The 27662-nt window shown below is 50.2% G+C and overlaps 1 protein-coding gene across 2 annotated transcripts; it reads left to right on the top strand.

Annotated features, from left to right (window-relative positions):
- The first annotated feature begins 384 nt into the window (after window positions 1-384).
- DAGLB (diacylglycerol lipase beta) lies at window positions 385-27378 on the top strand. 2 transcript variants are annotated; one of them, XM_021680239.2, is made up of 15 exons: window positions 385-583; window positions 2056-2207; window positions 7248-7419; window positions 8720-8978; window positions 10366-10488; window positions 11457-11584; window positions 12463-12589; window positions 12941-13024; window positions 15192-15269; window positions 18213-18293; window positions 18389-18516; window positions 25078-25146; window positions 25233-25305; window positions 26433-26468; window positions 26583-27378. In XM_021680239.2, exons 1-15 carry the CDS (start codon window positions 489-491, stop codon window positions 26829-26831), a joined length of 1854 nt encoding a protein of 617 aa, XP_021535914.1. In that variant the 5' UTR covers window positions 385-488; the 3' UTR covers window positions 26832-27378. The 2 variants fall into 2 exon arrangements, with proteins under 2 accessions (XP_021535914.1, XP_021535913.1); XM_021680238.2 differs by having other exon boundaries at window positions 26218-26468.
- Window positions 27379-27662: the final 284 nt, after the last annotated feature.

Genomic DNA, 27662 nt, shown 5'->3' with positions numbered 1-27662 from the left:
TCAGGATCTTCCCCACGCCCCAGCCCCAAGCCGCCGGGTGGTTTCAAACCCTGAACTCGAGAGGCGTCCTAACGCGGCACTCCTGACCGCGGGTAGCACCGAGGGTGAACTTCGTCACACGCCTGGAGGCCCACAGACCTGGGAGGAGTCCCAGATCTGCCATTAACACCCGTGGACCTCCGGAGGTGCTCATTCCTCCGCGCCCCGAAGACCCCTTATCTACAAAACGGGAATGTTATCAAAACGGACTTCGCACACGTCCAAACCACCTAACAAGCCGACCAGCGCCTTCCGGGTCAGCGCCTCGGCGCAGGCGCGGAGGGTCCAGCGGCTGCGCGGGGCTCAGTGCGCGTGCGCCGGGCCCGACCCTCGCGCGCGCCTGCGCCGAATCGCAGTCAGTTTGGCGTTGGATCCCGGAGGGCGCGGGGCTCTGAGTGGCCACCGGCGCGCGGCGGGCTGGCCCGAGGCCGGGCAGCGGGGCCTCAGCCATGCCCGGGATGGTGCTTTTCGGTCGGCGCTGGGCCATCGCCAGCGACGACCTGGTCTTCCCGGGGTTCTTCGAGCTGTCCCTGCGAGTGGTGTGGTAAGGGCGGCGGGCTGTGCGGGCGGGCGGCCGAGGCGCGGAGGGAGCGGGTTCAAGCGGCCCGGGAAGAGTGGCCGTGTCGCCGGGTTTGTGCGCGCGGACGCGGTGCTCACGTTCCCTCGTCTGGGCCTCTCCACCGCGCGAGGCCTCCGAGGACGGGCGTGCAGCCGCTCTCCCCATTTCTCGGAGGGCACACTGAGGCCGGAGCGGGGAGGCTGGGCCCGGGGTCCCCCAGGGGGTCTCCCGTCGCGTGCGACCCCGAGACCTGGCCCCGGGAGCCTCCGGGACGGGGTTGCCGACCAAGGGCCGTGGCCTCCGGGAACTGTTTCCTGAAGCCAGGAACAGCCACTTGCATCATTACGGCGCTCGGCATGGAAATTCAGGGCATCAAGTGTCAGCCAAAGGAGAGGATGGGAAATAGTAGCCTGCCTGTCGTTCTGGAGCCGGTTGTGCCCGAATTCCCCGACGAGCAGCCAGGCTTGGCACAAAGTGTGCAACCGATGGGAAGTGGAGTTGGGCGCCTCAAGTCTGCTCCCAGAGGGGCTGGGCAGGGAATAACAGTGCATTCTCGAGGGGAAAGGAATGTAAGAACGTGAAATATTGAAAGCGGCTCCTCAGTAGTTTCATAGTTTTCAGAGCCAGGTCTCTCCGGTATCATTTCCCATTGTTATTTCCAGACCCAAAGTCCTAATACCACAAAACTGACAAAAGCGTAAAATGTTCTCTAGTCCCAGTTCCACACCTGGGCTTGAATCCTTAATAACAGCGTTCTTGCCAGCAATGTTCAGCCCTCTGCTGAAATGCTTCTGGTGACTGGTCACTGTTGCTTTGAGGTGTTTGGTGCTGTCTTTCCTTGTTCTGCACCGAGTTACAAAATATATAAATAAGTCTGCAGTACGTGGCCTTTCAAGCTTCTCAGTGTTCACTGTGGAACATCTTGGCATAACTTGATTACCACCTCCTGGTTTTTGCATTACACACAGCAGATGACAAAAAGTGTTTGTCAATTTCTTGTTAATCCCCAGAAGTGAACATTATCTTGTTAATATTTTAGCAAGCAGGTATTTTGTTGGTTTACACTTGCATGTTTCTGAGTCATGGTAGGGCTGCTGTTTTTCATCAGCCCACATTATAGTTGCCTGCTTATGGCATTAAATGCCTCTTAGATATTAGACCAGGCAGAGAATTAGGAACAATCATGTAAGCACAGAAAGGATAAAACTCATGTTTTAAAAAAAGGTCATGCTCTGTAATTGATTTAGTAGATTTTTTATTGTTTTCTTTTAGTAGATCTTTTATTGGAGAAAATTATATTCCAAAGCAAACTTCGCCTTGCTTTGGGAAATATTAGCTTTTTAAAAATTTTTAACTAAAATTTTTTTGTTTAATATTAACTCCTTTTATTTCATTCTGTAATGTTTTATAATGTAGTTCCTTGGTTTCCATTTCTGACCCTCCCTGTCTCTCGGCAGGTGGATTGGCATTTTGACTTTGTACCTCATGCACAGAGGGAAGCTGGACTGTGCAGGCGGCACCCTGCTCAGCAGTTACTTGATCGTTCTTCTTGTTCTCCTAGCAGTTATTATATGTACGGTGTCCGCCATTGTGTGTGTCAGCATGAAAGGTAAAGGGTAGCCTTTTCTATTTGATACCTATTCTTTTTTAATTGCTTTATTGAGATATAATTCATGTACTATCAGTTCACCCACTTAAAATGTACAAGTCCATGATGTTTAGTATATTCACAGAGTTGTGCAGCCATCACCACAATTTTAGTACATTTTCATCATCCCCCAAAAAATCCTATGCCTGTTAGCAATCCTCCTCATTTTTCCCCAATTTCCTCAGCCCTAGCCATCTGCTAATCTATTTTGTCTGTAGATCTACCTATTCTGGATCATACAGGTGGAGTCATCCACTATGTGGCCGTTTGGTCTGGCTTCTTAAACTTAGCATAATGTTTTCAAGGTTCGTTCACCTTTTAGTGTGTGTCAGCTCTTCATTCTTCTTATGACTGAATAATATTGGCTCAGTCGGTTAAGCATCTGCCTTCGGCTCAGGTCATGATCCCAGGGTCCTGGCATCGAGCCCCACGTCGGGCTCTCTGCCTAGTGGGGAGTCTGCTTCTCCCTCTCCCTCTGCCCCAACCCCCCGCCCCAGCTCCTGTGTGCATGCTCTCTCTCTCTCTCTCTCATAAATAAAAAGTCTTTTTAAAAAATTACATCGAATGGTTTGCCACGTTTTTACTTATCCATTTGTTAGTCGGTGGACATTTGGGTTGTTAACACTTTTGGGCTGTTACACATAAAGCTGCTATGAACGTTCGCTTTTGTGTTTTTGTATAGACAGAGGTTTTCATTTCTCCTGGATGTGTGCCTAGGCGTGGAATGGCTAGGTCATGTGGTAACCCTGTGTTTAACCTTCTGGGGAACTGGCAGGCTGGTTTCCAAGCAGCTACACCATTTCTCTTTCAGTTTATAAAGAGTTTCCATTTCTCCCCATCGTCAGCAGCACTTACCTTTGTCTGACTTTCCGATCCTAGCGGTCCTGGTGGATCTCACTGTGGTTGTGATTTGCAGTTCCTTGATGAGCATCCTCTCGTATGCTTACTGGACATTCGTATATCATCTTTGGGGATGTGTCTACTCAGATCCTTTGCCCCGTTTTAAGTTGGGTTATTTGTCCTTTTTTATTAATGAGTTGTAACAGTTCCATCTATTCTTAATGATTTTTTTTTTCTCCATGTTACAGTTTTCTGCAGTCACTTTGCTGAAAATGTTGGGAGCCTCCCTGTATGAGTGCTCAGGTTCATAGGAGGAGCCGAGCATTGTGGTGCATTAGTAACTAAAAACTGCAGTCAGAGGCAGGGCAGAGGCTGAACTGCAGTCAGAGGCAGCACATTTCATCATTGCTTGAGTGGGGATGTGGGAGGCACGCTCACACACTCCAGATGATGGGGAAAGCACTGGGAGGGAATAGCTGATTCACTGGGCGGCAGAATCATGATCTTGACGGTGTGGAATGACCAACTGAAACTTAAAAGATGGGGATAGCTCATGGGGAGTGATAGAGAAATGTTAGTGGCCAAGTGTTTCTTGGCCCTCAAGAGAAAGACCACAGGGTTCTGGATGACCAAGAGGTGTGGCATGTGCCCAGTTAAAGAGAAATATATGGAAAAGAGAGCTCTGTGTAATTTAGCATGCCCCTGAAAACATGAATGCATGCATGAATGTCTAGAGCGAAGAAGGTCCCAGTTTTGTGATCTGTGTCAGTCCCCTCTGTGTGGCTTTAGCACTGTGGAGTTGTGGTTTTGGTGTGGTGGTGGTGTTTTTTAGAGAGTGCGGCGGGGGATGCAGAGGGAGAGAGAGAAAATCTCAAGCAAACTGCGCACTGAGCATGAAGCCCGATGCAGGGGTTGATCTCGTGACCCTGAGATCATGACCTGAGCCGAAACCAAGAGTCAGATGCTTAACCGACTGAGCCAGCCAGGCGCCCTAGCACCATGGAGTTTTTCCATGAAGTCTGAATTTCTGAAAGAAGTATTTAGGTTGGTGTCCCTTCAGCTGTGGTATCATCTCATTTATTGGCCCTTTCTGTTCATGTCCTAGTCTGGTTAGAAGACCCAGTATGCCGCTATAATAGTGGGTTCAGATCTGAAGCAGGAATGTAAGCTTTTTTTCCCTTAAATGGTTTTCTTCAGGTATTTTTGGTGGTGTCAGGGCACGTACGCCGTGATGGATGGCCATGTCACTGAGGCTCCCCCTCGTAAGCACTTGCCTAAGGCCTGCCCCATCTCACACTCACAGTCAGAGCTCAGAAAACATCTGACGGTGTACGTGTTAGGCGTTATGTGCCAGTTGTTTGTGTTATGGGTGGGTTGCCTATCCAGCAGCCTCTTCCAAACAGAACCCAGTTTTATTTGGGACGTCCCCCATCCCTCTCCCTCACATATGAAGTCAGTGCGTCAGAGAAGCCAACTCTCCACCCAGCTCAGGAATGATCCTCATGTGTCAGTGATTGGTTCCGGAATGGACGTGTGACCCAGTTTGAGCCAGTGAAACTCAGGAGTTTTTTGGAAAATTCTGGGGAGTCTTTCCTTGCTCCTCTAGGAAAGATCCAGAAGCAGTAGGCTGTTTTCAGTCTGGGTGATTCTGTGGAGGGAGGAGCTGCTGAATTCCTGCCGTATCTCCACTCACTGCCAGGATGAGCTGACACAGAGGAGGGCAGAGCCGTGAGGGGCCAGAGCGCCGTGGCGCCCATGCTCTGAATTTCCAGTCCCCGGAGCCAGGGCAGGTCCCAGGTCCTTCCCGGGACCTTTTGTTACTTGTGGCTAGAGATACCACAACTGACCTAAAAACAACAGTTTAGAGATTATGTTAGTTTAAATGCCAACCCCGAGATCATGATCTGAGCCAAAATCGGGAGTCGGATGCTTAACTGACTGAGCCACCCAGGCGTCCTTGTTAGTTTTATTCTTGATCCATGGATGACTTCTGTTGCCCTTTTGTTCCATAAGGCATCTCAGTAATTAAGCTGTCACTTGTGCAGAAAGGCCATGATTTGTAGCTTTGCGCTGGTATTACTCTCTAAAGGAGACACCACAGGCTGTACGTGTTTGGGACCAGTGGGGGTCAGTCATCTTTACCCAAGACACTGATGCTTGTGTATTTACCTCTGCTCCTTTTCTTGGTCATCAGTGTAGCGTAGTTGGGAAGAATCTTGATACTGTGGCAGTTTCTAGTTTTGATTTGAGAACCTCCCTGGTGAAATCCTACTGTTCCTACCATGTAGGAGGTTTAATTAGGGGAAGGTCCAGCCTCATGACTACCACGTTTTCCTGGCAGAACACCCTCAGCCTCCAGGGTGTGCCATTCGCTGGGTTTGATCGTGATTCTGGGAGGTTTCCTTGCGTCGCCTCCGTATTTGTGTTGGGAGCTCATTGCTCATCTCATGCCAGGAAAGATTGCTGCAGTGTAGAGGTGTTGAACCAAAGATTCTGTGACGCAGGCCTGCCTTTTGTGGTCTCTGCCCAAATGGTTCGGCCTGATGAAGACGCGGGCTGCGCTGAGGACATTCCGTCCAGCTCGTCAGTTCTGGGTTCTCAGCATCACCGCGCCCCCGGGAGCAGCCGGGTGCACGCCGGTCCCCTCTTTGCCTTGAGAGGAAAATCTCTTATCTAAGTAAATGACAATGTTTTCACTGGCGGGTATGACTATATAAAGGAGGTTTTTTTCAGTATCTTGATTTCTTTTTGGAATCTTCGAACTCCGTTTTCTGCTTCCTCATTTCCGACTTTATCCCATTCCCGGAGCGTCGGGCCCGGGTGCTGTCGGTGTTCACGGCGCCAGCCCGGGTCGGGTTGCCTGTTTTACAGGTGATCGGCTGTTGTTATCAGCAGGCTCCAGAGAGCACCGAGTTTTTATGTCTGCACTCACTGTTCCTCAGAGAGAGAGTGGTGTTTTGGTTACCTTGTATTTTGTCTTCGTGCCAAACATGAAACTGGAGAGTGTCTTAACATTTTAAAATGTGACTCTAAGTAATCCATTCTAATCCCAAATCATTCTTTACATCTTAGAAATGTCTTCACTCACTGTTTCGGGTTTTGGGGTTTTTTTCACTGTTTTTGTTTTAACCATGTGGCATTTTTATGTTGCTTCAATTAGTATTTATCACAACTTTTTCCCAGAGGGAGCAAGTTGATGTTTTACATCAGAAATTAAAGCACACGGACCTCAGTGGGATGCTTGGGTTTGTTTGAGACACACGGTGAAAAGGTTGTGTCTGCATGTTAGGTTTCTTCAAGCGTTCTCGCACGTCAGAATTGTTCACTTCCCAAGAGTGCAGACGTTGGTGAGGCGGAAAGCCGGGACTATGCAGACCTGGATTGTGGGGTTTTTCGTTGTTGTTGTTGTTAAGATTGTATTTATTTATTTATTTGAGAGAGAGTGCGGGGGCAGGGGCAGAGAGAGAGAGGAGGGGGAGAGAGAGAATCTCAGGCAGACTCCCCGCTGAGCACAGAGCGGGATGCAGGGCTCAATCTCATGACCCTGAGATCATGACTGAAATCCAGAGTTGGACGCTTAATCGACCCTACCACCCATCATGCACCCTCTGGGTTATGTTTTAGAAAGTAGTTACTAAGCCCAGTTGGCCTGAGTTTCCTCCTTTGTAAAATGGGATGGTGACTATCTTCAGAGTCGTGAGGATTACAGAATAATGGGTGTGAAGTGTTCCACATGGTGCCTGAACGCCATAGGTCTCAAGCAGATGATGGAGTTACGTTCTAGAACTCAGGTGACCGTGTATCTCTGTTGGCCTGGGACAGCTCTGTTTTATGCCAGTTGTCCCAGCATAATTTTTAATAGCACCTCCTTCCTCTTTCCGAAGTGTCCCAATTTGGACAATGATTATATGGTCATCCCAGTTAGAACCCTGAAGTATCTTGAAACCCTAGTAAATCTAGGAAATGAATCTGAGGCTTTTTGTCCTGTTTCCACCCCGCCCTTGGCTACTTGCTCTCAGCCTTGGGCATTGATTTCCAGTTACGAGTAGAAACCACCAGGCGCGCCTTCAGTACTAACAGATGCTCTCCACACTCTGTGTCTGTGGAAAACAAGTCTCTGAAGAAGCCAGGTGCCCGGGTTGAATATCTTCTGTGTTTCAGGAACCATCTGTAATCCCGGACCACGGAAATCTATGTCCAAACTGCTTTACCTCCGCCTCGCGCTCTTTCTGCCAGAGATGGTCTGGGCTTCTCTGGGGTCCGCCTGGATAGCAGACGACGTGCAGTGTGACAGGACGGTGGTGAATGGCGTCATTGCCACCGTCATCATCAGGTCAGGTCTTCGTCTTCTCTCTCAGTTCCTTGTCTCGGATGCATTTGAGATGTAAGGAAGCAGACCTTTCTGAGTCACTGCAGATAGCCCCAAGTCATGTGGGCTTCCTAAAATTGTTAGAAGTTGCACCTTTTTGAGTAAATCCTAAAAATTGAGAGACATGGGTTTATATATAAGAAACAATTCATCTCCTGTTAACGCATTTATTGATACCATTTTCTTTCTTGCTGGTTCTCATTCTTCTGCATTCTATCCCTTCTGTTTTTGTTTTTTTTTAAAGATTTTATTTATTTATTTGACAGAAAGACAGCGAGAGAGGGAACACAAGCAGGGGGAGTGGGAGAAGGAGAAGCAGGCTTCCTACTGAGCAGGGAGCCCGATGCGGGGCTCGATCCCAGGACCCCGGGATCACGACCTGAGCCGAAGGCAGACGCTTAACGACTGAGCCACCCAGGCGCCCCTATCCCTTCTGTTTTAAGAAGGAAGAAAACCCAAAGACCAATTCAAGGGCAAAAACTAAAGGCAGGATGAGAAGAAACGCGGTGTCAGGAATCGTGACAGGGACTAATGCACGGGATCGGGTTTTCGCAGTTTCCAGGCTCACAGTCTTAGGAACAATCCGGGGACTTGTGCTGATGCCGGCCGGCCCACGCCACACGCATGCGGGCAGCAGATCCCCTTCGCAGAGGTGCGTCTTCCCGTGGCACACGTGTCCGGGAACCGCAGTGTCTGGCATGGTTGTTCCTCACACGTATGAATGAAAGACCCATCAGAGTTTCCCGCGATGTGGCACAGTTCTTTTGGTTTTACTGAGAAGAACCCCGAGGCACTGAGGAGTAAGGGCCTGGGTCATGGCCAGTGGACCATGGAGAACAGGTTCCAGCTACTTCCGTGCCCAGGCTGCAACTCTGCCTACCAGGCATCTGCTTTTTTCTTTTGTGATCTTCACTTCTAAGGCTCTGATTTTTGTGCGGCCTGGGCCAGCCAAAGGCTCATAAAGAACTTTCTAGGGACACCTGCGTGGCTCAGTCGGTTAAGCGTCTGCCTTCGGCTCAGGTCATGATCTCAGGGTCCTGAGATCGAGTCCCGCATCGGCCTCCCTGCTCGGCGGGAAGCCTGCTTCTCCCTCCGCCTGCCCCTCCCCCTGCTTGTACTCTTTCTCTCTCTGACAAATAAATAAAATCTTAAAAAAAAAAAGAACTTTCTAGAAGAAACAAGTTGCTCACCTCAACCTGGTTCTGGGAGATCCGCATCTGGATGTGGGACCAGGGTCATCATGCCTTCTCTCTCTGTTTTGCAGTTGGATTATCATCATCTCCACTGTGGTCACCATCATCATCGTCTTTGACCCCCTCGGGGGGAAAATGGCTCCGTATCCCTCCTCTGGCCCCAACCACCTGGATAGTCATGAGTCGAGCCAGCTACTTAACGGCCTCAAGACAGCAGCTACCAGCGTGTGGGAGACCAGAATCAAGTTCCTGTGCTGTTGTGTCGGGAAAGATGACCATACTCGAGTTGCTTTTTCGAGTACGGCAGAGCTTTTCTCAACCTACTTTTCAGTAAGCTGAAGGGGTTTGCTTTCGTCTCTTTCTCCTAAGTAAATGTCTCTTATGTTAAGGTGAATACTCTCTTTGGAGCTGATGGCTGCTCCCCCGTTCACGTCAAGAGCTCTTGCCCACGTGTGGTCTGTGGTGTGGCGGAGTCGGGGGTGGGGAGACTAGGGGGCGTTAACCCAGGGCCCTGCGCTTGTGGGCCCCGCCTCTCTGGTCGGTGCGTCCTGGTGTGGCCACCTGTTTGTTACACTGTCAGGATTTTTAGTTCATTTTTAAGGAGCTAAATGATGGAACCTGCATATTTTGGGATGATTTGCCAGTTGTCTGAATCGTCTGTCCTCCATCCAGCTGGTCCTCTGCAGGCGCCAGCTGTGGGCGGTGTCATGCATCCAGGGTGGTATCCGACCTTGTTTACTACTTTATAGCATGATAGAAATGATAGATTATTCTGCTTTTGAAGGAGAGTTTGAATATGTTATTACAATGTAGGAAGGCGTCTTCGTTCTAGAGCAGTTTCTTCAGTGATTTGGAAATACTCATTTTTCTTTCACATCCAGCGTTTTCCTGTAATGTTCTCTGGTAAACTGTTGTGTTCAGCACTGAGACCACGTAAGGGAGACGCGTTCTCATGACGTCCTGCACGACTGCCGGTCCCTCCTTGCTCTGTGCAGTGTCTGCGTCTGCAGGGCCCAGGGCCGGCCCCGTAGGCTGGTAGCAGTCGCCGCAACAGCCTCCATGTCGGGACTGGAGAAGTGTGTCTCCCTGAAGTAACCTTCACGGAGTGCTTCAGTCTGGTCTTCAGACAGCTGGGAGAACCGATGGCTCAGAGGCCGAGTGGCCAGTGCCTGGTCCGTCCCTGTGGACCAGAAGTGCCTGGAGGCAGCAGCGGAGTCTGCCTGAGGGAGAAGGGGGGAGGCAGGCACAAGAGACGCCCTCTGTTGCTGTCCTAGTTTGAGGTTCTTTTGGAGGCTTGCTGTAGCCGGTGAGTCTAAGTTCAGTCTCTCAAATCTCTACCAGGGACTCTGAACAAAACCAGGGCATCTTGAGCAAGAGGCTAAATTTGGGCTAAAATTGGCCATTACTACAAAGATGGTGAACTTACTTACCCATTTGCTCCCAACTATACAAAAGCTGTGAAGTCAGTTAAGTTACTTGAAATGAAATTTGAAAATAAAAGCTCAGCAACATTTCTCTGTTCTCTGGTGGATTTGTCTGAGGGCAGGATAGTAAAAATCATCAAGCTCACATATAGAAGGAGTCTTGAAAATACTTCTAAGGAACCTCTTTACACATACCTGTGTGTGTGCGCGTATGAACTGTAAAAAATGGATTTTAAAAAGGAACTCATGGGCCGTCCCTGCTGAGTTTATGACAAGCCACTGTTTACATCCAGGACACAGACCTCGTGCCCAGCGACATTGCGGCGGGCCTCACCCTTCTCCATCAGCAACAGGACAGTATCAGGAACAGCCAGGAGCCGGAGGGGGTGATCGGCCATTCCCCGGGGCCCCCCCAGGTAAGCCCCTTTCTGGTGGCTGGTACAGTTTTGACATTTACTCCTATTAATACATCTTCAAAAAACAAAACAGACTGGCCAGCAACGATTTCAGGACAGTTGGCTTAGAATCTGATGTGTGGCTTCTGCTAGTTGTGGTCCCTCGGGTAGAGGGAGCCCATTCCTGGCCGCTTCACCCTCCATTTTATTTTTTTATTTTTTTAAAGATTTTATTTATTTATTTGACAGAGACATAGAGAGCACAGATAGGCAGAGCGGCAGGCAGAGCGGCAGGCAGAGGGAGAGGGAGAAGCAGGCTCTCCGCGGACCAGGGAGCCCGACGCGGGGCTCGATCCCAGGACCCTGGGATCATGACCTGAGCCGAAGGCAGACGTTTAACTGACTGAGCCACCCAGGTGCCCCTCCTCCATTGTATTTTTAAAGCATTCTCTTTTAGGAAATTGGCTGAAGTCAACAGCAAAAATTCTTTCTGGGATGGGCCTGATTCCCCCTGGTCGTGTTTGCTCTCTTCTCTGGGCCAAGGGAGCAGAACAGTTGGGTTTTGCTGGAGGAGTTTTCCTGCCACAGCTGTTTAGGCTTCTGAAAGAGAAGGTTGCACGCGGATGGATGGGTTTCTCTGCCCCTCACGCAGGTGCCCAGGCCTTCCGGCTCTGCTGCCGCGGGGGCCTGGCGCTCTGCTTGTCCTCAGGCGCTTCCAACTCAGTCCCTGGCTCGTTCCAGCAGGGGCCACAAAAGTCAGCAGGGATTTTTGCTGTTCATTTCCACCGTACTTGCTGCATTCCTGTAAAGTGAGGGGTCTGTTTTAGTCCGCGTTTAAAGACGAGTTTCCCCTGTGGAAGTCTGCTGAGGTCTGTTCAGTGAGGAAAGAAAGGGGCATCAGGAGTTCGAGTTCAGGTTTATGATCTTTGTGAGTTGGTCTTGTCCGTAATGGGTTCCCTGAAACAAAAAGCTGTTTTTCTTCTCTTCAGGAAGCTGATTTGGACGCCGAGTTAGCCAATTGTCACCATTATATGCAGTTTGCAGCAGCGGCCTATGGGTGGCCTCTCTACATCTATCGGAACCCCTTCACCGGGCTCTGCAAGATTGGCGGGGACTGGTAGGTGGGCGCGCCTGGGCCCCCGCCTGCCTTCCGCCCGTCACTCCGACGGCGCCCCACTGTAGTTTCTAAAAATAATCCCGTTTCCCCTTTCCCAAAAACGTTCTGTTTTGAAACACGTCAAAACCGCGAGTGCAGTACCGAGAAGGCCCATGGATCGTTTATCTGGAGCCACCAGTCGTGACTCGTGTGGTCACATGCGCTGTGTCACCATCGCTTCCTGCCGGGCTGCCCGCGCAGAGGGCACGGCCCCGCCCGCGTTTCCTGAGGACGAGGCCTCCTTTTACGTACTCCGCACGCCCCGCACCAGCGCAGCTCGCGTTAAGCAGTAGCTCCCTTAGGTTGTGGCCAGTTTCCCATTTGGGCCAGTAGGAGCCTTCAGAGCAAGGTTTCCTCCACGTGAGGCTCACGCGTGGCGCTTGGCTGTCTGTCTGGAACAGTTCCGTGGTATTTCCGGTCTTGCGTGCTGGTGACATTGCCTTGCACGGTAGTCTCTGTATTTTGTGAACGGCCCTCAGTTTGTATTCTGGGTTGGAGTTGAGTACACGTTTTTGGCAGGAATTCCTCGGGAGGAACATCCTGCCCTACTTGGTCCATCATAGGAGGAAACAAGGTGCCAGTTCGTCCCATTCCTGGAGATTTTAAAGTCTCTCCCGTTCTTAATATAATTTATTTTTTGAATACGTAAAACATTAACATGACCCCAGAAGTCAGACCTGCAGTGAGAGGTGTGCCCGGAAATAGCGCAGGCCGTTCTCCTGGAGCCAGAGGAAGGGCTGAACCTTGTGAGCCCGGGGCTCGCGGCTGCTGGGGAAGCGGGGGCGGGCCTGATGTTCCCTGGTCGGTACTGTAACTGACACGTTTGCCTGTGTGTTTAGTTGTCGAAGCAGGACGACGGAATACGACTTGGTCGGAGGCGACCAGCTCCACTGTCACTTCGGCTCCATCCTGCACACGACGGGCCTGCAGTACAGGGACTTCATTCACATAAGCTTTCATGACAAGGTCAGTACAGCGGCGCCTCGTCCCTGCTCTGGGGTCGCGGGGTCCTTCGAGAGTGTGATGGAAGTTAGAAACTATCTCCCCCAGAACAGTGCTCATAGACGCACGCACACACACGCACGCACGGTTTGCATGCCGGTTCAGGGGGCTCCCAGGCCCTCCCATCCCAGAGATGGAGCCGGAAGTCCTTGTAGAGATACATCGTGGGTTCTTAAGCAGCCCACCATCTGTGGAAGAACGGCCGGGCCCCACGGCTGAATTGTGAACTGTTAGAGACGCCGGGCCGGCCGAACTCGGCCCTGTAGCTGTGCGCTCTCACTGTCGAGAACTCATGCTTCTTTCCCTCGCCCTCAGGTCTATGAGCTTCCCTTTTTAGTGGCTCTGGACCACAGGAAAGAATCTGTCGTGGTAGCCGTGAGAGGAACCATGTCTCTGCAGGTAAGGGGCCTGATGCTCGAGGCCCGGGGACAAGGGGTGGGGCGAACAGCAAGCCGTGGGTACCGGGAGACCCGCCTTTGCTGGAACGGAGGGTAGAGCCCTCATCGGTTAGAGCAGGAGGTGTAGCCAGAAACACCAGAATAGAAAGTGCAGAAGCAGACCCAGGGCTGTGAAATGCTGCCTTTGGAGAAGTGGAGGGAGTCGTTTCCTTTCCACCGAGAAGTGTCAGAAACAGACCAGCAGGCTTGGGTTCCCCGCTGGAGGACTTCCTCCAGAGGCGCCCGCCTGACTCTCGGGGGTGCGGGGCCTGCCGTGTATGTCTGTTCCCCCCGCCAGCCAGCCCTGTCCTGGCCGGCCCGGCCCCGCCTTCTCAGCCCTGTGCGGATAAGTGGGCAGCCGCTGCCCTCCTTCCGTGTCATGCTCTCTGGTCTATTCTTGGCCCTTGCTCCATCTCATTTCCTGGTCCTCACTTCCCTGCTGACCCAGAAAGTGTAGCGAGATGCCACAGTGTGAGCCCTCGGCGCCCTGCGGGGCAGGGCCTGCCGCTCAGAGCGTTGGCGCGACTGTGCACCTGCCCAGGGCCCTGCCCGGGGCACCGAGGAAAGCAGACGCCTCACCTCTGGCCCCCATTTCTAATAATTCTGCAGCATCCCCCAGCTGGCCCCTGAAGGCACCGTGGAGTGGTCCTCGCTTTCTCTCCTGGCTTCCTGCCTGGTCTCTCTGGCTGTCTCTCCATTTACGGCCCCATGGCCCCCATTGTGGCCCCGTCTCCCCTCCCAGGCCTGGGAAGCAGTTTTCTACCTTGGTCCCTGTCTCTGGTTTCTTATCTTTCCAGTCAGTCCTCATACCGTCCACAGAGAACTCTTTCTAGAACATGGGTCAGATGTTATCACTGCTTCTTAGAAACCTCCCTTGGCCCCCCCATTTACTTTTTTTTTTTCTTTTTTAAGATTTTATTTATTTTTGAGAGAGAGAGAACGTGTGAGCAGGGGGAAGGGCAGAGGGCAAAGAGAGGGAATCTTAAACAGGCTTTTCACCCACTCTGAAGCCCAACACGGGGCTCGATCTCATGACCCTGAGATCCTCTGACCTGAGCCAAAATCAAGAGTCAGATGCTTAACTGACTGAGCCACCCAGGCACCTCACCCCATTACTTTTTTTTTTTTTTTAAAGATTTTATTTTTATTTATTTGACAGAGAGAGACACAGCAAGAGAGAGAGCACAAGCAGGGGGAGTGGGAGAGGGAGAAGCAGGCTTCCCGTGGAGCAGGGAGCCTGACGCGGGGCTCGATCCCAGGACCCTGGGATCATGACCCGAGCTGAAGGCAGACGCTTAACCAACTGAGCCACCCAGGCGCCCCCCCCACCATTAGTTTTTAATAGAAAATTCACGTGTCTTATCACAGCTCTGTTGATGCTTTGTGACTTGACCCCAGCCTGCCTCTCTGGTCCCCGCCCAGAGCTCAGCCTGCCGGTGGTTCTCCAGTGGGCTGCAGTCCCCTTGAGCTTTGCAGGGATCACTATGGAGTTCCATCCCCAGCGGGTTAACTGCACTGGGTCCTGGGGATGCACCTGCCTCTCGGGCTCTGCCCGCGGCCCCTCTGAGCACCCATGTGCCTGGCCCTGTGTCTCCTTCCTGTGCTCAGACGCTCTGCCTTGGATCCTCCTGGCCCCTTAGGTGGGGTTGCCCACCTCTCTCTGTTCCCTGAAAGCAAGTTTTCCCTTTAGTCTTTGGCTTAGGTGCCACCTCCTCCAGGAAGCCCACCCCCACCCCCGCCCTGCAGTACACACCGCTCTCCCCTCTGATGCATCTCTTACCCTCCCTTAGCTTTCAGTGAGCCGTTGATAGCCCCTTGAGGACAGGAAGCATGCTTTGTTCAAAACCCAGGTACAGGACTCTGTGCTTCAGGGGTACTTAGAAGAGGTGTGCAGTGAGGGAAGGCAGCAGGTGTGTCTTAGCCGCGTCCCACACCCCCTCCCTGCCGACCGTGGGTCCCTCGGGAGCTTCCTAGCCGCCTGGGTTTCCCTCCCAAGGTCAGGTGTCAGGTTCAGTCCTCAGCAGTCTGACCCAGGAGACCGTAGCGCTCCGCGGTCCTTCAGAGGGACCTGCCTCCCGGTCGCCATGCACAGCTCGTCCCAACGGCCTCTTCCAATGCGCTCTTTGTAGGACATCCTCACGGACCTGTCAGCGGAGAATGAGACCCTCAACTTAGAGTGTGGGGTGCAAGACTGTTCGGCACACAAGGTACAAGCCCTGGGGTGTGTGTTCAGGAATGTTCCGTTACGGTGAAGCTAAAAGGGGTCAGGATTTTTCCAACTCTGACTCTCTCCCGGGAATGCTAACCATACAACAGGTAGCTACCAGGTGCCAAGTGCTGTGCAAAGTAAGTGCTTTTCATTCTTTTCGTGGAAATTCTCATGACAACCTCGTGAGGTTGCTTTGGTTTTTTAAGAGAAAGGAGCAGATTCAGAGTCATCGAGGGACTTGCCGGAGGCCACACAGTTACTGGAATAAGTGCCAGTTGGCATTTGAACCCCAGTCGAACGCTCTTCCCTTGACCGAAGTCCTATATTGTGGAGAAGAGAAGCTTCAGCTGAGTACAGGGCCCCCGCCCGGGAGCGCCTCCCACATCCCCCCACCCTCCCACGGCCCCCCGAGCGGCAGGCGCCCCCAGCACTTCCCCGTGGCCCAGCCGGTTCCCTCCGCCGGTGTCACAACGCACGGTTCTCCTTTCGGTCTTACTGTGCGGGACAGCAGCGGCCTGCCTCGGACGGACTTGTTTTCTAAAAGGGTTTTAATTGTGTAACGTGATGTTCATCATTGCACCCCTTTCCCTTTGTAAGCATCCGATTCAGCGGTGGCAGAGACTCGCAGAGGCTCTGTACCTTCTCATCATCCCAAACATAAACTCCGTATCCGTGGGCGATGGCTCCTCCTGCCCCACGCCCAGCCCCTGGTAACCTAGTACCCCCCAGGGCGCTGGTTCTCGGGACCTCCCAGAAGTGGAGTCACGCGGCTGTTTGTCCTTTCACTGAGCACAGTGTCCTCGAGGTGGATCCAGGCGGTAGCACGTGTCAGAGGCCCCTTCCCGTTGTGGCTGAGCGACGCCGCGCTGTGTGGGGGGACCACCTTTGCTTGATCCAGTCGTCCGCAGATGGACGGGGCGCGGGGGGGGTCACGCCCAGGCGTCGGCCGGCGTCAGCACTGTTGCTGGAAACAGGGACGGACAGACAGCTGTCCGAGTCCCTCCTTCCCATGCTTTAGGGAACCTGCCCAGACGTGGGGTTGCGTGTCTGGTGGTGTTTGCCGCGTTTAACGTTTCGAGGGACCACCGGGCTGTGTTCCAGCGCATTGCACCATCTCCCGTCCCACCAGCGAGCGGCCAGGCCCTCGTTCTGCACGTGCTCGTTGCCGCTTACTTTCCGGGTTTCGGTGCTTCCAGCCGGACGTGCTAGTGGGCGCGAGGCGGTATCTCACTGTGGTTTGGGCTCACGTTTCCCGGATGACGAATCAGGTTGCAGAGCAGAGCGTTTGCACGTTTGAGGGAATGATTCGGTCTCGGAGGTTCCAGCAGCTCCTTCCGGGGAGAGGGATGTCGGGTGGAGGGCGGTGGGCCTGTGCTGTTTTTATATACTTTGTGTGTTTTTTAACCAAAACCCGTATTACTTCTGTGGTGATCATGTTTTAAGTAAAATGTGTAATCTTTATAAAAATGTGTGTCAGAGCCAGAGTGTAGCTGATGGAGCCCCATGGTCCCACCTGGACGGTTTTCAGGACAGGGCCAGACTGGAGCCAGACTGGAGGCTTTCGTTCTGCCACCAGTTAGAAGTGGGACAGTCCTGGGAATGTGAATTTTCCCCTTTAACCCTTAACTGTCTTTTTGGGTCTCAAGTCACAGAAGAGTCCAGTGTCACTACTGGGCACGTGTGAAGAAAAAGAGAAATGTTCTACTTTCTTACAGAGACACATCAACTCGCCAACCACACAATACCCAGCAGGATCCCGTGGGCTGGGCTGCGGCTGTGTTCTTAGAATCGGCCCGCAGCTCGAGGCTTTGTGCGTGCACAAGGTGCGCTCTGGGCCTGGCCCCCTGCAGCCCGGTGCCCGCCGGGGGCAGCTCCCTCGGGCCGGGAAGGCGGTGGTGGTGGCCGGCGGTGGCGGGCCTGAGGGCAGAGCTGTTCTCCGCCTCTGATCCGGTCCCAGCGGTTGGAGCTCGAAGCTGTGCCGCTGAACGCAGTCTTGGCCCTTCCGGGGCTGGCGGGGGGAGTGTCTGTGATGCAGGCCAGGGCCTCCGCACGGCCGCTGTGTCCAGGTCCCTTTCGGCTTCAGCTGTCCCGAGGCGGACACGTGGTCGGTCCCCGCGGCAGGTGGGAGGTGGCTGCGCGGCCGGCCGCGGGGGAGGCCGGGAAGCGCGGTGGTCCGTCGGGAGGTGCTCTTCCCAGACGGTAAACCCGTCAGACCTCCTCTTAGCTTCCCTTGGATGTGGCCGGGTCAGCCTTCTCCCGCGGAACTCGATAGCGACCGACTCGGGAATTTGCAGGAGCTTTCGAGGCAGCCGCGAGCCTCCCATCTCGGCCCAGGAGCTCTCCCGCTCGGTGCCGGGGGAGAAGACAGGCCCGTCTCGTCCACGGGGTGCTCTCTCCTCCGTGGAGACGGCTTCATCTTCAGGAAGCCTGGTTCTTAGGACAGCTGTATTTGTTAGGTTTTATGTTGTATTTATTCTCTGAAATTAAAACCTAACCTCCCTAGAACTCAGCTTCCAGTGGTCTTCGTTTTGCCTCTGCAGAAACTGGATGCTGAATCAGTTACCACCGATTCAGAACTTTATGTTTTAACGTCTTGTTAAAAGATCAGTCATTTATCATCTAAATGGGACCGGCCATCGGGACCGTGGTCCGCGCATACAGCAAAATACCGTGTGGCTGCAGAAAAGCCACGGAAAGATCCGTTGGCTGGAAAGGTGTGGGTGGTCCCCGGAACTAGTCACGGAGCACCCGCTCCACGTGGAGCCCATCCCTGCACCGGGGACCAGGACCACGGCAGGGCGCGGTAGCTGCGGCCGCCGATCCCCCGATGCTCACCTCAGCTCTGGGGAGACGCAGAAGCGTGCACGGCGTAGCCCTGTCATGGGGCCGAACCTGCCTCGTCCGATGACCAACAGCCGCCTTCTCTTGTCTGCATTTTTAGGGGATTTCTCAAGCCGCCAGATACGTTTACCAGCGCCTCGTCAACGATGGGATTTTGAGCCAAGCATTCAGCATCGCTCCCGTGAGATTCTGATTTGTCTTTTCTTTCGTTGTCTGTCCCGCGTCCGCAGTTTGCTCCTTTGCCCTCACCGTGCCGCCTTCTCTGTTGGCCCGCAGGAGTACCGGCTGGTGGTGGTGGGCCACAGCCTGGGGGCGGGCGCCGCGGCCCTGCTGGCCATCATGCTCCGGAGCGCGTACCCGCAGGTCCGCTGCTACGCCTTCTCCCCGCCCAGGGGGCTGCTGAGGTACGTGCGTGTGGGCCGCTCTGCCGCCGTGACTTCCTTCCGCGCGCGCGCCCGCGACGCCGGCCTGTTTGAAGCCCTGTTCGGGTGGAGACACTGAAGAGCCTCTCCCGGGGCCGGGTGAGCGGAACTCCGCGCTCCTGCCGGTGCGGCGGGCGCCGCGGGCGCCGCGCTTCTTCTGCAAGCGGAGGTGCAGCTGGCCGGCGACCCGGCATTAGTGCCAGGGGCGCGAGGTCACGCTCTGGCGCCGTGACTGCACGCAACGCAGAAGAGCGCGTCTGTCGCTTTCCGTAGTGACGGAGTTCGGTTTTTTTTCTTGCGGTGAGAACCTGGAAGATTTTTTCTCTTGGCAACTTTCAGACGCACAGCAGGTGAACTGTAGTCGCCCAGCTGTGTATTCTGTCCCCGTCAGTGACTGTGACTTACTTATAACGGGGAGTTTGTGCCCTTTGACTCCCTTCTCCTGTCCCACAGGCCCCACCTCTGCAACCACCAACCCCCAGTGTCTAGATTTGTGAGCTTGGTTTTTGGTTTGGGGTTGGTTTGTTTTCTAGATTTCACACGTAGGTGAGATCCTGCAGTGTTCGTAAGGATAAAGAAGTCTGTGTGACTTACCTCGTGGAGCATAATGCCCTCAGGGTCCATCCGTGTTGTTACAAATGGCAGGATTTCCTTGTGCTTTATTCCGTTTTCATTCTTCCATGGCCATCGTGTGCGTATACGCACACACAACCCTGTCTGATCCGCTCACGTGCTGACGGACACTTTCGTTGTGCTTTGCACATGCCGGCTCTTGCAAATGACGGTGCAGTGAACACGGGAGTGCACACATCTCTTCAAGTCGGTATTTCGTTTCCTTCGGCCGCGTACCCGGAAGTGGCATTGCCGGATGATAGGGTAGTTCTACTTTTCCCTTTTTGAGGAAGCTCCGTACTGCCTTCCCCAGCAGCTACGCCTACGTACATTCCCCCCACGTCCTCGCGCACACTTGACATATCTGGGTTTGGGGGGCTTTTTTGTTTTTGTTTTTGATCCTAGCCATTCTAACAGGTGTGAGGTGAGATCTCACCGTGGTTTTGATTTGCATTTCCTGCTAAGTAGTGATGTTGCGCACCTTTTCACGTCCCTGTGGGTCGTGTGCGGGTCTTTCTGGGGAAAATGTCTATTCAGATCCTCCGCCCATTTTTTAAGCTGTTTTTTTGCTGTTGGGTTGTGTGAATTCTTTATATATTTTGGGTATCAACCCCTTGTCAGAGGATTTGCACATTTCCTCCCATTCCTTTTGTTGGGGGTGCCCTTTGCCGTGCAGCAGCTTTTCAGTTGGATGCAGTCCCTCTTGTTTATTTTTGGTTTTGTCGCCTTTGCTTTTGGTGTCAAATCTAAAAAATCATCACCAGGACCAACGTCAAGGAGCTTACTGCCTGTTTTCTTCTAGGAGTTTTCTGGTTTCAGGTCTCATATTCAGGTCTTTAATCCATCGTTGAGTTATAATTTGTGTGTGTGTGATGTGAGCTGGGGGTCCGGCTTCATTCTTTGGCACGTGGCTTCAGTTTTCTCACCACCGTCAATTGAAGAAACTGTCCTTTCCCCATCGTATATTCTTGGCTCCTTTGTTGTCAGTTACTTGGGTGTATTTCTGGGCTCTGCGTCTGTTTTTCTGCCAGTACCATAGGGTTGTGGTCACTGTGGCTTTATAACCTAGTTTGAAGTCAGGGAGCATGAGGCTTCCAGGTTTGTTCTTCCCTCTTAAAGATGGCTTTGACTACTTAGGGCCTTTTGTGGTTCCACATAAATTTTAGGATTTTGTGGACTATTTCTTGAAAAATGCCATTGGAGTTTTGATAGGGATTGCAGTGACTCCGGGTTGCTTTGGGTGGTTTGGACATTTTAACGGTATCGTTCTTCCAGTCCATGAGCACGGAACATCTTTCCATTCATTTGTGTCTTCAGTTTCTCTCATCAGCGTCTTACTGTGGGCAGGTCTCCACCTCCTTGGCTAAATTTATTCCTTCATATTTTTTTGGTGCAACTGTTAAGTGGGAATGCTTTCTTATTTTTCTTTCTGATAGTTCATTATTTACAAAAAGAACAGATTTCTGCACACATGTATACCTTGTTTCATTGTGCTTTGCAAGTACTGCTTTTTCTTTTCTTTTTTTCTTTAAATAAATTGAAGATTCGTGGCAACTCTGCCTTAAAAGCAAGTCTGTCGGGGCCCCATTTTTCCAACAGCATTTGCTCACTTTGTGTCTCTGTCTCATTTAATAGTTCTTGGCAATATTTCAAATTTTTTCATTATTTCATATTTTGTTGATCTGGGACCCATGATTATGACTGACTAGCTGAAAGCTCTGATGGTGGTTGGCATTTTTTAGCAATAAAATATTTTTTAATTTAAGTATGTACATTGGCTTTTTAGACACGTTATTGCACACTTAATGGCCTTCAGTGTGGTGTAAACATACCTTACATGCACTGGGAAAGCAAACAATTCATTTTCCTCACGGTGTTGCAGTATTTCCTTCACCGCAGCAGTCTGGGACTGACCCTGCAAGACTCCCCAAGTTGTCCCTCTTGATTTGTGTCCTGCAGCTTTACTGAATTTGTTTACTGATTAAGTTTGAAAAGTACATTTTTTCCTTTCTTACTCAACATACTTAACCCTGTATAATCTTTGCCCTGATTATAAAAGAAATTTGTGCTACAATTGAAAAGAAGGAAAAAAGGGGGAAAAAATAAATTTGTATCCAACATAGAAATTTTGGAAAATATAAAAAGGCTGAAAGATCAAAGATCTTCTACCCAGAATTCACCATTGTAACTATTTAAGTTTGGGAGCCCGATGTGGGGCTCTATCCTAGGACCCCAGGATCATGACCTGATCCAGAGGCAGATACTTAGCCACCCAGGTGCCCCTAAGTTCTTTTTATTTTAAAATATATACTTGTACATATGAAAAGACATGAGTGACTTTAAAAATACCTGAATTTATAAATTGTGAAACAACATATTTTTGAGATTAAGCAGCAAACATCCATACAGCTTGGATGCGTTTTGCTGTCTGAAAAAAGCCCTACACAAAAGACCTATTGTAAGATTCCATTTATGTGACCTTCTAGAAAAGACAGAAGTACATGATGACAGAAAGCATACCAGTGGTTGTCTGGGCTTGGGGGTGGGATTGATTGCCAAGAGACACAGGGAGCTTTTTGGGGGTGATGGAAATGCTCTTTATCTTGATGGTGGTGGTAGTTAAAACAGTTATATGCATTTGTCAGAACTCATTGTACACTTACAGTGGGTGATTTTGCAGTGTATACCTCAGTAAGGCTGATTTAAAAATATACACACATCGGGGCACCTGGGTGGCTCAGTCGGTGAAACATCCGCCTTCAGCTCAGGTCAAGCCCCACATGGGGCTCCCTGCTCAGTGGGGAGTCTGCTTCTCCCTCTGCTCATGCTCTCTCAGAAAAAAAAGTCTGTACCCAGGTTGAGAATCGAGCAGTCCGTGCCTTCTAAATTCCCCGAGCATCCTCTCCTTTCCTGTCCACAGAACGTCACCATCCTGATCTTTGTGAAAATTCTTCCTTTGCTTTAAGGTAGTTTTACCACCTATATGCAGGTCTCCGCATAATAGTTTGGATTTGTATGGTTTTGAGATTTATTTTTTTGAAATTTATAGAACTAGAATTGTACTTAATTTTATTCTGTGACTTCCCTTTTTTGTTCCCCATTGTTTGATGCCTGTAAGACGTGATTCTGTCCGTTCTGGTTCTGTCTCGTCGTACATCGATCACAAATGGTCTGTGTCACTGGTTGTTTGGACGCCCTCTGGTTGTAGATGGAGGTGGGAATTCCTAGCACGCATGTGCACACACTCCCCCTTCGCGTTACACGCCCATGTTCCTGCGCCAGTTTACGTGTGCCCGTGGCGAGTTGGCCACGCCCCACATTCCCACCGACCGTCAATCTCAGATTTAAAACTTTTTTGCCAGTGTGATGGGTGTGCAATGTTTCATTGTGGTTTGATTTGCGTGTCCGTGATTGCTAATGAAATTGGGGCTCTTTTCATGTATTTATTGGCTGTTGAGTTTCCACTTTTGTGATGTTCTTTTTGGCTAAAAAGCATGTTGGCTATTCTGAGCCCTTGACGCCTGCATGTCAATTTTAGAATCATTTTGCAAGTTCCATAAACAAAAAGCTTAGACTTTTTATTTCAGCTGCCTTTATTTTCTAGTTCAATTGAGAGGTAAGTGACGTATTACTGAATTTTCCCACCTTTGAACATGAAATCACTTTTCAGGTATTTAGGGACTCTTGAATTATCTTTCAATTTTTTATGGTTTTCTCCATAGTCTTACACATTTTTTGCTGACATAGATTAATCTCATAGAAATTTGTCTTTTGATCGTGTATCCAACAGCCTTGTTAAATTTGCTTATTAATTATAATTCATCTGCAGATGCTTTTTTTTTTTACTGTATAAACTAATTTCATGAATGACAGTTTTGTCTTTTTGCCTTTCGGGGCTGATAGGATCACCATTAAAATGTCCTGTGTTCCTTTGCCCTCGGTCCCTTCCACCCACCCCCCAGGTGCACAAGGATCTTTTTTGTCACTATAGTTTTGCCTTTTTCAGAATGTCATAAAAATGGAATCCTACAATATGCAGGATTGTGTTGCATTTTCTTTTACTCAGTAAGATGCATCCAGGTTATGTGAGTGCTTGCTTTAATCTTAAGTGTATGGTCTTCAGTGTTCTCGATTGAAAGTTTTAGATTCTCAAATCTGTGAAGGCCTAGTCACGCGTGACTGCCTCTTCTCTGTTCTCCCACTTTCAGAGCCTCCCATCAGGCATCGTGCCCCCTTGCTCTTGTTTTGCATCTCCAACCTCTCGTTCATACCTCTGTATCTTTGCTTTTAGTGCTACGATCTGGATAGTTCTTCAGGTCTGTTTACTAGTTCACGGATTCTCTCTTCAGTGCTTATGATGATCTGTTAAAACTATTGCCTTATAATGGAATTTTCATACAAAAATTAAAAATTCAAACCAAAGTAAAGAGAATAGTATAATAAGCCACCCTTTCATCAGCTTCAATAATTTGTTAACATGACTGACCAATCTTCATGTACCCCACCGTACTGCCCACAGATCCCCGTGGCCGGAGTACCTTGAAGCAAATCTGAGACCTATCATTCATCTGTAAATACCCTAATATGTCTCCAAAGCATAGAGCACTTAAAATTTGATTCTAGTAATTGATCATGTTCTCCTAATTATCTCATAAATGTTTTACAGTTGATTTCTTTAAATTCCAAACAAGGTTGGATTGGATGTCCTGTGTCCCTTTGCCACTGGTCCCTTCCCCCCCCTGCCCCGCCACTCCCCAGCAGTGGGTTTGTCTTGGAACTGTATTTTTGTTTTTAAATCAAATTTAAAAGCATGTGTACAAGGGATCCACACAGACACGGAAATTCTGTAACTCTCCTTTAATGTATAGATATTTCAGTTCCCTCTTTATTTCTGAACCCAGGTTAGTTCTGGAGAATCCACATTCTGGATTTCTCTTGCATATTCACCATGTCACTTAACATGTTCCTCTGTACTGTTGGCTGTATGTCCTAGAAAACACAGACTGATGGATCAGTTTCAGAATGATTGCTGAAGGCAGTTTGAGATTTTTTTTTGCAGTTTGTTTTGTTCTTATGTGATACTCCCACTAGGGATGTACAGCCAAATTTCTGTTCTTGTAGTCACTTGAAATAATTCTTCTGTTTGGTTAATAGCACTGTTTAGGTTCGTTTGTTTCATTTGGCATTTGATTTTAGGAATTGCTTTTGTTCTTTTAATTTTTACAATTATATAAACCAATTACATGGTTCCACAGACAACTCTATAAACAAGTTACATTCAGAAATGTCCCTTTCTGTCCTTGTTCCCTGAGGTAGCCATTAGTGTTTGACTTAGTTTTCCATTAGTCTCATTTATATATGAAAGCAAGGATGTGTATCTTTGCATCCCTTCTCCTGCATACCCTTCATGCCCTTGTGCATCTGCTTCTTTTGACTTGACCACACATCCTGAGATCACCCCCCACCGCACAGTGCAGCCGTGAAGGACTCGGTCCTCTGCGGGCGGGCCGGGGTTTGTGAATTGAACTGTTCTCCACACATGGGACATTTGGGGTTGGAACCTCTGCTATGACAAGCAGTAAGAGCTGCAGTGAATAGCCTTTTGCGTCTTTTTACCATTTTGCCAGAGCGTCTGTTAGATTCCTCCAAGCAGGGGTCACTGGGTCAAAGGATGCAAGCATCGGCTCGCTCGGTCTGCCATCTTAATCTGGTTGGTGGATGTTGTGGCTTTACTAGAATCTGGCAAATGAGTTGCTGTGATCGGAGTATCTCCATTTTACTTCTCTTTTCCTTTAAAGGGTAGAGAACAGTTTTATACTCTGAAAACTTACCTCACTTACCTGACAAAGTGACTTGATTTCCCTTTGGAGTTCTTTGTGGGCAATATAATCCTGAAACTTCACTAATTTTTTTTTTTTTCTGAAATTTCAGCAAATCCCTTTATGAATACTCTAAGAACTTCATCGTGTCACTTGTCCTAGGCAAGGATGTCATTCCCAGGTGAGTCAGCTGGATGCTTCATCTGGGCTTGCAGCAGCTGAAAGACCAAGTACTGAGCCTCAATCTGGTCTTTTGCTAATAAACAGGTTAAGTGTGACTAACCTGGAAGATTTGAAGAAGAGAATCTTGCGAGTGATTGCTCACTGTAACAAGCCCAAGGTAACTTGCGGGGCCCTGTAAGAGGATCTAAGGAGTTTGAGGCTATGTGTGCCAAGGAGAGTTTGTTTCTAAATTCAGAGCCTCTTCGACCAGGGCATTTGATGCTGTTGCCTGAAGCGCTTTCTGACCCTCCATACAGACTTCTGTCTGCTGTTCTACAGATGATGCCGAAGAAAGCAAACGGCCGAGTCAGTCATGAAATGCCACAGTTAGAAAATACTATAGTAGAACCATCCCTGTTCTAGTTAAGTGATTTGCTTTCTGTCATACTCTCTTAGCCCTGTCTTGTGACCAACAGTATTTTGATGCTTTTGGTCCCAAAGCTTGGATAATAAGGCTGCTGAACAGAGTTTAAGAAGTACTAGTTTATGTATACTGTGCAATATTATGGTCGTTAAAAATGGTGACGTAAGTTTTTGTTTACCACTAGAGAAAGATAGTGATGTACTGAAAAGTTTTTTTTTAAAGGGCAGGTCTAAAAATGATTCTTCGGGGATCTATCCCCTAAGGCAGGGTATATAAAGAGTTTTTAGAAGTGATTTTAACCAATTTTCTGACATTTTTTATTGTTGTTACTCAAATTCTTTTAAAATAAGCTTCTCCTTACCCCCAACTACCCCCCCCCCGAGTTTTAAAAATTAATAAATGTCATGAAGGGAAAGAGTAAAGCTCGTCGGCAGGATTTGGTTTTTACGTATCGCTTCATGTTTGATATGGCTTCATGGCCCAAGAGATGCAGGAGTTTAGGCCACTGACCTCCACGGCCCTAAGATCCAGGATTTAGAAAGACCATTGGTCTGAGCTCTGAGGGTCACCGTCCTCCAGCACGAGCTTCTGGGGCCCGCAGTCTGTGTTGACAGTGAAAGCGTCACAGAGTAACAAGCAGGCTGCCTTCTTGGGTCTCTCGGCCAGTACCAGATTTTGCTGTACGGGTGTTGGTATGAGCTGTTCGGAGGAAGCCCGGATAACTTTCCGACGGAGCTGGACGGGGGCGCCCAGGGAGACCTGACGCAGCCGCTTCTGGGGGAGCAGAGCCTGCTGATACACGGGTCCCCGACCTACAGCTTCTCCAGCGACTCCCCCTTGGAGTCCCCCACCAAGTATCCCCCTCTCTACCCTCCCGGCAGGATCATCCACCTGGAGGAAGAAGGTGCTTCAGGGAGGTAAGTGCAGGCCGCGTGGGCACGGAGCTGATGGGGCTCAGTCCACACAGATCGAAAACACACAGGTTTCAGCCTAAAGGGCCGCTCCGCTAGTTCACCTTCTGTCTTTCCCAGGTTTTGGCGTTCTGCTGCTCAGTACAGTGCCAGGTGGTCACACGAATCACAATTCAGCAAAATACTCATTGGTCCCAAGATGTTGACAGACCATATGCCCCACGTCCTGATGAAGGCCTTGGACAGCGTGGTGTCGGACAGGGCCGGCTACGTCTTCTGCCCAGCCCGAGGCGGCTCGAACGTGGACATGGTGTAACCGGGGCTCATGCAAAGTGCTCCAGGACGACAGACCGACACTTCTGTTGTTAAGCTGACAAAATCAGTGATTCCCATGATGCCAATACCTTCGATGTCCATCGGTAGAAATTGGATGGTCTTCTAAAATCACTGAAGAATTTGGGAAGTCCTTTTGATCCCAGTATTAGCAGGATCAGTTATCAGGAGAGAGCGTGGAGAGGATGGGGCTCACGTAGGAAGCTTCGGGAAGCTCCAGGGCCATTCCTTGGTGATCTGAGAACTGCCCCCAGGAAAGGGTGGGAACCCAAGGCCAGGTTTAAGACCCTGATGGATCCGTAGCTTCCCACCCCTGACGCCACCTTTTCACTGACGGGGTCTTACCACTGTTGAGAGGAGTCTGACCTGGGCATACAGCTGTGCAATTTATTCTGCAAACTGGATTTTCCTGGCTGCACAGATGGGCTTTTTCTCCTGGGTGGCCCTGAGGTCGGGCTGCGAACTGGGACCCCTGCCCCTGAGCACTGAGTCTCCACATCAAGCTCACTGCTTCATTTGCACATAATAATCTGGCTTTTGGAGGTCAGCCAGTGGATTCAGGGGGAGTTAATAAAGCACTTACATGTGTCCTTTGTGTCTGGACAGTGATGTACTCGTCCACCGGATGTTTCCAGGAGGGTCTATTTTACTGGGTAGTTGTATAGCAATCCTGTTTTAAAAGTTTTCTATCTACTGTAAACAACAAAAATGCAGCCTTAAGCTTTCTTGGAGCTCTGGGCTAAAGGCTGGCGATCACACAGGCATCTGATTTAACCCCACTGAAGTGCCAGAAAAATGACAGTAAGTGGATCTCTTTAAAAGCATAAACCCACAAGGATGGGGAAAGAAGAAAAGGAACAATTGGTT

This window comes from Neomonachus schauinslandi, chromosome 5 (genome assembly GCF_002201575.2).
Source record: "Neomonachus schauinslandi chromosome 5, ASM220157v2, whole genome shotgun sequence".
Taxonomy (NCBI): domain Eukaryota; kingdom Metazoa; phylum Chordata; class Mammalia; order Carnivora; family Phocidae; genus Neomonachus; species Neomonachus schauinslandi.
This window is presented reverse-complemented; position numbering and strand designations above follow the sequence as displayed.

Coding starts and splice junctions, on each gene's coding strand:
- DAGLB (XM_021680238.2), top strand. CDS start 489: ATGCCCGGGATGGTGCTTTTCGGTCGGCGCTGGGCCATCGCCAGCGAC. Junction 18,294..18,388: donor AAGCATTCAGCATCGCTCCC/GTGAGATTCTGA, acceptor GTTGGCCCGCAG/GAGTACCGGCTGGTGGTGGT. Junction 25,147..25,232: donor GGCAAGGATGTCATTCCCAG/GTGAGTCAGCTG, acceptor GCTAATAAACAG/GTTAAGTGTGACTAACCTGG.